The 9,598-nt window shown below is 34.8% G+C and overlaps 1 protein-coding gene across 1 annotated transcript; it reads right to left on the bottom strand.

The window, feature by feature from the left end:
• Positions 1-3,334: 3,334 nt before the first annotated feature.
• LOC111390474 (auxin response factor 9-like) lies at positions 3,335-7,215 on the bottom strand. The gene is made up of 13 exons (XM_023015522.1): positions 6,883-7,215; positions 6,660-6,778; positions 6,396-6,491; positions 6,179-6,232; positions 5,909-6,061; positions 5,695-5,779; positions 5,434-5,524; positions 5,165-5,329; positions 4,963-5,076; positions 4,795-4,867; positions 4,133-4,702; positions 3,845-4,032; positions 3,335-3,769 (listed from the first exon to the last, which is right to left on the bottom strand). Exons 1-13 carry the CDS (start codon positions 6,932-6,934, stop codon positions 3,637-3,639), a joined length of 1,893 nt encoding a protein of 630 aa, XP_022871290.1. The 5' UTR covers positions 6,935-7,215; the 3' UTR covers positions 3,335-3,636.
• Between the last annotated feature and the right edge of the window lie 2,383 nt (positions 7,216-9,598).

The raw sequence follows: 9,598 nt of genomic DNA, 5'->3' as shown, positions 1-9,598 counted from the left end.
TTTACCATACCGGAGAAGAGTTGGTTTTCGAGAAAAATTACAATTACCCTAATGAAGAAAGTGCTGACAAATTTAAAAAACAATCTAAATGTAGCCCAACGTCAAATACTGCAGAATACGAGTTTTCCCCACTTCCTGGAATGCGACGAAATCGTTGTCCAATCCTAGCTAATATACTACTTTATGTTGAGGTAGGTGCAACAACCTAATGAGAGTGAGTTGTGGTTTAACATAGCCGGAAGACGTGTAAGGTTCTCAATTTCGAAGTTTTGTTCAGTGATACAAGTAGGATGGAGAACACCCATTCACGTTTGAAAAATGCATATTTTCAAAAGTTGAAAAATGTGACTCATGAAGACGTCAAAGAAGCATTCCTTGGTGCATCTAACATTCCGGATGCAGATGTTTCTATGGTAGGTGCATTGTATTTCATAACATTATATCTATATCCGAGAGATTACAAGAAGGCTGTGGATCACTTCTTGTTCGTGCTAGTTGAAGATTTTAATGCTATGAATTTGTTCCCATGGCATAAGTCGATGTTCAACACACTAGTAACTTCATTGAGGGAGAGATTGAGTAAGAGAACAACTCACTATAGATTCAGAGGCTTGTTTGTAGCATTTCAGGTATGGATTTACGAGACTGTTATCAGCCTCGATGGATACGTAGTTAGAAGGATATCCAAATTATACCCCTAAATTAGGAATTGGACGATTGACGACCACGCATCGACTGCTAAGCTCGAGGGGCCTGAATGCTTCTCCAATCCAGATGTAAGTGACAACTGTTACATCATTATTATATATGAATTAGTACTTGCACATATTTACATGTTGCAGATCATATTAAGTCAATCAAATTAATTTCGTCAAGTTACAAATCAAATTCATGAAGTTATATATGCTATTTAGTCTGTCACAGAAATTCGATATAGGTCATAGGTATTTTTACGACACGCTTGACGTTGTTATATGACAATACATGTCAATATAACTGCCGATTTCAACATATATTCATATATTTTCAAATTGCAACATTATATCTGATCGTTCCTATATTTTTGTTTTGCTGATAATAAACTTTTATTGTGTTCTAAATGGCAATTGGAAATATGTGACTTGAAACTCCCAGAAGTTGAAATGGCAATGTCGTACAAGACGGAGGTGCGGTATGAAAAACCTGTCCTACCTGATCAGTCACGTGGGGAGAAGAGAAAGGATGGTAGCATAAATCAATCAGTTCATCGTGTTCGGACCAGTACTAAACTAAGTGCTTCGGGGATGAAACAATCTACTCTTATGCTTCTGATAACTAATGGAAGACTGGGGCACTCTGATGTACACATTGATGATGACGATTTTGTTGACCCACTACCGAAGATTCACCAGGTGGAGAGCGTAAGTCAGCCGACAAAACTGATCTACATACACTTGATTCAGAGGGTCAGTCATCAAATAATGTAAGTTGTTACAGTTTTATCCATCACGTCACAAGTCCAATTATTGTCATCAAATGTTGTTGACACAGTCATTCATTACTGGTCACAGAAATATATTCAGGTCACATGTCTCAATTATTAGGTCACACATCAAATGACATTTCAATATGGGTCACAGATGACTGTTCTATTTCACATTTCACCATCATCAGTTACCTGATCATATGTATTTATGTGATGTATGTGGTTGAGGAATTGAGGAATTATTTCAACGGACAAATATGTGATCTCCGGTCCAAAAAATTGATTGCTCAGCAAGCAGCTTCAGGCAATGCAATCAAAGATGTCATCTTTGAAGTCTAATCAGCAAAAGAAACTAAACCTTCTTGTTTGCATGCAAGGTGAAATTTGTACAGACATGCTAGACATCAAATCACACATGCAGTGTATGTCCGATTCTGTGATTGTGTTGATTTCTAGTTCAATAAAAGAAATTATGAACAAATTCAGAGAAAAATCAGGGCCACACTGTCGGAGAATCTGGACCAACAGATGAAGTCAGTAACCCATCTGTTACCATATGACTTCTGTAACTGCTTCTTATTTGTTTGCTAAACTGCATTTTTTTGTGCTTCTTTTCAGGCTAGAAATGTTTTTTAAAAAAAAAGTGTTGATTCAAAAGGCAAAGGTAAGGTTGACTCGATGGGTGCGGTTGAATACTATCAAAATTACACATAAAGGATGTTTTGATAACTAGATAGAACAAGATTAAAAAGAGTAAAAGAAAAGAGACATGAAATAAATTTTAGACACAAGGTAATTGTGGATCACGTGGAAGCGTTATGCCCAGCAAAACATAGCGAGGTGAAGGCAAATCGCAAATGCACCAATGGTCAAACTAAAGTTCACCACACCAAGATTCTCAAGCGAAATTCCCTCTAAGGCGCCATGTGGCAAACCTTAGACTCAAAGGAGAGAGAAAGTCCCAACCTTAGACACTGTGACATAGGCGACGCAATGACCCCTTGTATCGGGAGAAGCATCTTTCTACTCTGACACCCTTTGCAGCAACAATAGCGGCCATTAGATCTTCCCAAATAAGCTAATTCTTATGACACTATTGTTCTTCGCTGTAGACCTTTTCCTAATTAAAAAGATCCAAGAAACAATATGATACTCTTGAGATGACTAAGCAATATGACCACTTTCAGAAACAAAATAATAGGGGTATGAAGTACAAATCAAAGATACCACATTAATAAGGTGGCTCACTAGTCAACAAGTTTCAAAGGATCGGAACTACACATACTCAAAACTTCTTTAAATACCCTAGACACACAACAAAAGATATAAATCTAGCCAAAATTTCGTCCATTTATAATTTTCACACTCAAAACATTTTAGTAAATGATTTGACAGTCAAAGTATAGATAGTCGACGAAACATTTTGGTACGACAGCCTTGCATTCTATTGAAATTTTAGTGTATAGGTAACATAGAGGTGGATCAAGAGCGAGAGGCAATGAGAAATCTTTTGACCGTAGAATCGTTACGATTCAAAGGTCAATGGTTTTCTATGAACATGTTATGAAGGATCTAGTCATGGATATTCCTTTCAAATTCAAAGGTTGGAATGGGAATATACATTTGGTCAACTGAAAATACCCTGCAATCACTTCTCCAACACACAGAATATTCTAGCTTTACAGGTTCATTTGATTTGTCAAGGTCTTTCGATGATAACAACGTTCCATCTTAAATGTCATAATCTTCACTCGTTCTAAGAAATAGCCTATCTATTTCTTGTCACAAGTATCTTCCACTTGGCCCAGAATTTTGTATTTTGATGTCATTTTCAAGTCAAATCAATTATTAGATACAAATAAATTATAAGATCCTGAAATCCCACAGTAAAATGCATAAATTCACATGATTCAATGTTGAAATTTCTAAATCCACTCGTATATACAAACATAGGGTAAGAAAAGTTGGCATTTATGTTAGCCAGGAACACACCTAACATACACAGATTCTAACAATACACAATTAGCATACTCTTGTTATACATGAAATCTAGTCAAAGGATCCTCGAACCGAGCTATGAACAAACAAGTCTCCTCGATCATCTATAAGATCCTATTTACTCTGAAAGAAAAACAAAGACGGAAAATGGAAAAGAAAGGGTGAGATTGATTTTAATTTTCTTCCAAGTTAAAGAAGGTTCCTTCATTGTCAGAAGACAAAGGAAGAGTATTGTTCCCTGTTCTCATACTCTTCACGTCTTGGGTCGAACAAATTAAAATTCTCCGCACCATATTACAGAATTCTCTGCAAGAAAATTACCATATCAAACCAAACATATGAAGAAACAACATTTAGATGACAAAGAAAAAGCAGACTTACGGCCATGGATCATCGCCCATGAGCATCATATCCCCTTCGTTATCTGTAAAAACAATTTCCCATTTGTTTCGAGGCCGGAGTTCCCCTTTTATTTCAAAGATCTCTTCAAGTTCACTTATAAGCTCATCGTATCCCTTCAATGCAGTCAAGTCAACAGCACGACCCACAGCAACTCCTTGCATTTGAACCTTCTCAAGGGTTCACCCAACCAAACACAAATTTTTAAATCAAGAACCATTTCCAGAGTGATGAATGCTGAATCAGTAATGTATTTAGAAGTGATTATACCTTGGTTCGACTTCTGGTGGAGGGACCGTGTCTACTTTGAGCCTCCTTTGTGTGTCCTTGAAACTGCTCTTTCTTCAGGTCTTTGGAATCCTTCGATTTTTGTTTCGAATTGACCGAGGAAAGTGCACTTGGACCATATCCATCACCATTATCGCTTGATATGTCAATTGGTTTTGGAGGAAAATCCTCATGACGGCCACAGGGACTTGACAAATTGATACCAAACAATCGGCATGTTGCAACAGTGGCCTCTCTCTTCTCATTATTTGTATGTGACATTGGGGTATTGCTCAGTTTTCCTGAATCCTGAGCTGAATTGTTTGAAAAGATAGGCCATGCCGAGGCACTTTTACTCTCTTCGGTTTCTTCAGAAAACATATTTGGAGAGAACTTTGAAAGACTAAGCCAGCCAGGAACTGGAATTTCAGCTTGTGATCGAAGCCTTTTATGCTTCACTCCCATTGGATGAACCAACGCGGGGGTGGTGGGAACTGACACCACAAAGGGTTCTATTTCCCATGGAGAGACCCTTTCAGGTCTTGGAATGGACGCAGGTTCATCCCACCGAACCTGTGAATATGAGGAGAAAAGAGAGTAAAATTTTATACTTCAGTCTTTCAATAATGCTGATTTGGAAGTAAGAAGATCAGCATATTTTTAACCTTCAATGATCGCCAGTCCGAATCCTCCCAGTGGGGAGAAATATCTTCCACCCCAACTATTGTACCAGAGAACCTGATGCATTAGAGTGGCAAAATCGAAAAACTATTAGCAAATCAACCTACAAACGTCTAATATAACACAGTTGCGTATATTTAATTTAAAACAACCTTCTCTCGGGAGAATCTTCTCCCTCAAATCTCATCTTGAATCTCACGCCAACTTTGAAACCGTGATTTACAGCTTCTTGATATTTGTCGAGGCCTACGATGAACTGACTCGTTCTAAAACATTTTGCCACAGACGACAGGTGTAAGAAGATGAATACACAAACAGCGGTTTAAGTGAAAAAAACGAGAATATTTATCAGACCTTGGCTTGTAATAAACAACAAATATGGTCTGTGTTGAAACTGCATGAGATGCCGTTGCAAGCACACCGAGATGCATGCTCTGACTTGAAATAACTGAAGATGGCATGGTGCACTGTTGACGAGCATGACGCCTAACTCCAACACGTAATTCCCGATTCTCTCCCCTGGAAACAAAGTTTTACAAATTCGATGACTCAAAAAACGAAAGGAAAGTGAGATTTTTTATCCAGAAACAAAATCATTGTAAGAGTATATAATAAAGAAATACCTCAAAAAAACAAAAGAATCCCCAGCAACTAATCTCTTAGAAGTAACGAATGTACTCCATCCCGTTGTAAGCAAATGCCGTCGGGGTTGACCTGTTCAGTTTTTGACAGATATATATGGATTCCAAGCAGAAATCAATATCATACACATACAATCAGGATTGGCATTTATACATTAATCAATTATTTTATTAAAATAGCTTATCCACACCAGCCAGTAAATAAAAAACAGGAGAATTAGCAAGGCCTAAACGAAATATTACCTCTAAATATATGCTTAAAGTGCCATTCAGTGCCATGTAAATCTTTGGCTACCAATTCTTGGGTTGGTATCTGCAGGTTCATATCCTGGTCCAAGAACAACAGGGTACCGTAGCTAAGACAAAGTTCTTATCAACCCAAACAACAAGAATGCAGAGAGACATCTGGCAAAAGAAAAACAGAAAAACCCGTTTGGAGAAGGCGATAATTTACTACCAAGGGAGGAAGGCATTCGTTAGCATGTCTACGGAGAACAGAGAATCCACCATGTGTGCTGGTATCAGAGGCTGTCAAAACCTTGCAAAATGATTGCACTGCAGGTCTCGATTGCTCGGGAGGAACCTTATCAGGACTTACATTCTCGGTTCGCTACAAAAGTTTTATCCAATAATAACTTAAATTTTTTATCTGAAAAAAAAAATAAATAAATAAAAGGGAATACACTTCCCAATCACTGATACACCGGAGAATAATTTAAGATCTTACTGCTTCTGGCATCAAAGTTATTTGTACATAAACTTCATCGGTGTCTTGCTCAGCCTAAAACAGATAAAAATTCAAGAATGAGAAACTATATTCTCCACTTATATTCCTAGCATACGATTTTTTATTTTTTTAACGGAAAATAGAATTATTATTCACTTCTTTCAGAAACAAACCAAGAATTAAAATAAAATAAAATAAAAAATTGTATAGTCCATACCAGTAGGTGAACATTAAAAACACGACATAGGATCTTTGAAGGCAACCTGAACATTGTTATCCTCTGATTCAGTTCCTGATTTGTAGACGCGTCCAACTAACCAAACCCAAAAACCAGAATTTTATTAAGGGTAATATCCCACATCAATCAAAGATGTAACATTAATTACCCAACATATGATCTCAACAAGGAGTCTTTACAAATTTTCACTCCATAAGAGCCAAAAAAGAAAAAAAAAATAGAAAAAATGAAAAGATTACTTACTTGTTCCATGTGACCTTGAGGAAAATAATAAACTTTCTCTCCACTTTTTGGAACATCTACCAATGGACCTGCACAAGCCTTCCATAGCTCCTTATACAAAACATCCTCAGCACCGCGCCCTGAAATTTTGAAGAAAAACAAGACATTATTGTCCGAAAATCGATTTCTTTATAAATAATAAAAAACTACAAAAATAAACTAAGAATCGTTGTAAAGATTTGACCTTCAGCTGAAACGTTGATTTGTTGCTGAGAAAGCGAGCCTCTATTTGCCATGACTAGATCAATCTCTTTGATAAAACTCTATTCTTGAAAAGCTCGGCGAAAGTTTAACTATGAAATAAAGGTAAAATAGTAAATTCGTATACAAAATAAACCGTTGTAACAGTTAGATAGAACGTGCGACCGTTACTGTGCGCTGCCGCGCCGTGAAACGGAATTTTCTTGAGCAGACGCGAAACGGCGGTACCGAAGTCTTGATTTACTGTACAATCTCTCTCTCTCTCTCGCACACACGGTTTTCAGTTTTATCTCTCTCTTCAATAATATTGTATGTAGTTATCTGGAACACGGTTAGGTTGTCTCCTTATTGTGTGCAGTGATGCCAACCTGAGTTAGCTTTTTAACTAGAGATGGCAGTTACAGTGACGACATTCTTGGAGGAAAAGTGGGGTCCAATTTTAGCATCGGTCGCATGATACTGATGCAACAAGCACGGTTGGGGGACTTATTGTTGACTTATTCTTTTTTTCTTTTTCTGTTGGTTTAGTTGATTAAAAAATTTTATAAATTTATTTATTTATTATTATTATTATATTTTTTTTTTATGTGAAATATTAGGTGATGGGGCCTTATCCTGTTAACCAACCTTTGTCCCAATTCAAAACGATGATTACCATTCTGAAAATGATATAATTGATTAAAATCAAATTAAAGTGAAGATATATTTTAAAGTGAATTGAGATTCATGTGTTCCTATTATGTTTCAATATATGTTTATTATTCAAGTCACATTTTTATTGGATTATATTTATGACTCTTCTACTGATTACAAAGTGTAAAGAATAATTTCATAGGTACAGAAAATTATTAAAATAAATGATAAAGGTGCTGCGCTGGCAACATCTGTATCATGCATTTCCTATGTGTGTTGTGAATGAATGAAAAACTGCGAAGTGTCTTTTTGTAAAAATTCTGTCAAATTTTTTATGTACTTGCAGCGAAATTGAAGTGTAAACTAAATAACGAAAATTGTTAAATAAGCTCTGGAAGACATCTATTAGGCAATTTTAATGCCATTCTAAAAACATATTATTTTGCACATCATTGAAGTTGCAAAATTCTTAGTCCTTGTTTAAGTTTCATTATATTTATTTTTTCCTCAAATTCATTTTCAACTACATATTTTTAAGCAAAATAATTTTGCACATAAACCTAAATTTTTTTTTCAACTTTTTAATCATACATTCTCCAGCAAATTACTATTACAAAACTTTTTTTGCCCAAAAATAATGCTTGAATAAAGCCTTACACCCCATTTAACTCACATTTTTTTTTCAAAAAAACACATTTTTAAATGGTGATTTAATATTATTTCAACCACACATTTTTAAATAAAATAATATTTTACGTAAATTCAAAACTTTTAAATATTTTTTAATAACTCATTTTTTTTCAATACACTATTTAAAATGCATTCTAATAAAAATAATATGGGTCAAACGGGGTTTAAGATTTCAGTATATTTGTCACGTCAACAATAAATAATGCAAAAAAATAAATAAAAAATAAATTTGCTACTCCTTGTTGGACAAAAGGAGGAAAATTTTGACTGAGCTCCCAAAGAGAAATGATATGTTTAGGGTGTCCCATTGGTTGTCTGCTCCGCTCCGCAGCAGGGAACAGGGTTGGCCCCACTAAACCCAACACAAAATTTTCTCTTTTTTCAAATGGTAATTAATTATTTTACAGCACAATTTTTCATTATATTTTAATTAAATTTAAGGGTATTAATCTTTATACATTGTAACATTTATGTCCCTAACAATTTTTCATGTCATTCTTATCGTCAAATCTTTTATTAATTAACAAATTTTGTATTTGATAATCATTCATGTCCCTAACAATAATTGTTATAGTGAGCAAAAATTGAGAAGCTCAATTAAAATTAAAATATGATAAAAATATCAAAATAAAAATTGTGTTCATAGCCTTCATTTGAGTCCCATTTTGGGAAAAAAATGAATTTTAGAATAGTGTATTGATATGAAATGTATAATTAAAAAAGAACCGTGCTACATAACCATAGAAGATGATATTTCGGTTGACATAGCACATACACATGGGAGAGGTCGAAATTATTTTATTCATGGGACCCACACCTCGATTGTGAGTATTATGTCACTCATTTTGTCAAAGCTTATGTTCGTTTGGCTTAATTCATTAAAAAATGAGAAAAAATTTTAAATTTATGTGTAATATTATTTTATTGAATAATGTGTAGTTAAAATAATATTAAAATACTGTTTAAAAATATTTTTAATTTTTTTGGGAAGATTGGGGCTTAAACAGGGTTAACTATAATTTTCAACTTAAGATTTTTGATATTTTCTCACGTTTGACCTGCAGTTCTGCCTAAATTACCAAATCAGCCACCATTCCGGCCCCACATGAACGTGTCTGAACTGTCTTTTAGCTTCTGGTCCTAACATAGTACAAGTCATCATTTATCCACGTGGACCACCTGATATATCTTTATGATGAGTGAATAAGTTAAAATTAACTGTTTGGGATAATTCAAAAGGTTGGTAAAAAATTAACATCAAAGTTAATAATTAATTTTAACTATATTTTCATGAGAAACACAATTTTTATCAATTTTTAATCATATATTTAATTAATTTTTATCAAAAACTTTGTCTAAGTGTATAATAAAGTGAA

Source organism: Olea europaea, unplaced genomic scaffold (assembly GCF_002742605.1).
Source record: "Olea europaea var. sylvestris unplaced genomic scaffold, O_europaea_v1 scaffold683, whole genome shotgun sequence".
In the NCBI taxonomy this organism is placed as follows: Eukaryota; Viridiplantae; Streptophyta; class Magnoliopsida; order Lamiales; family Oleaceae; genus Olea; species Olea europaea.
This window is presented reverse-complemented; position numbering and strand designations above follow the sequence as displayed.

Bases quoted from the DNA above. Each gene is read 5' to 3' on its own strand.
- LOC111390474 (XM_023015522.1), bottom strand. From the start codon at position 6,934: ATGGCAAATAGAGGCTCGCTTTCTCAGCAACAAATCAACGTTTCAGCT. The intron at 6,779-6,882 runs GTCAAATCTTTA...TCAAAATTTCAG, and splicing joins AATCAACGTTTCAGCTGAAG to GGCGCGGTGCTGAGGATGTT. The intron at 3,770-3,844 runs GTAAGTCTGCTT...ATTTTCTTGCAG, and splicing joins ATGGGCGATGATCCATGGCC to AGAATTCTGTAATATGGTGC.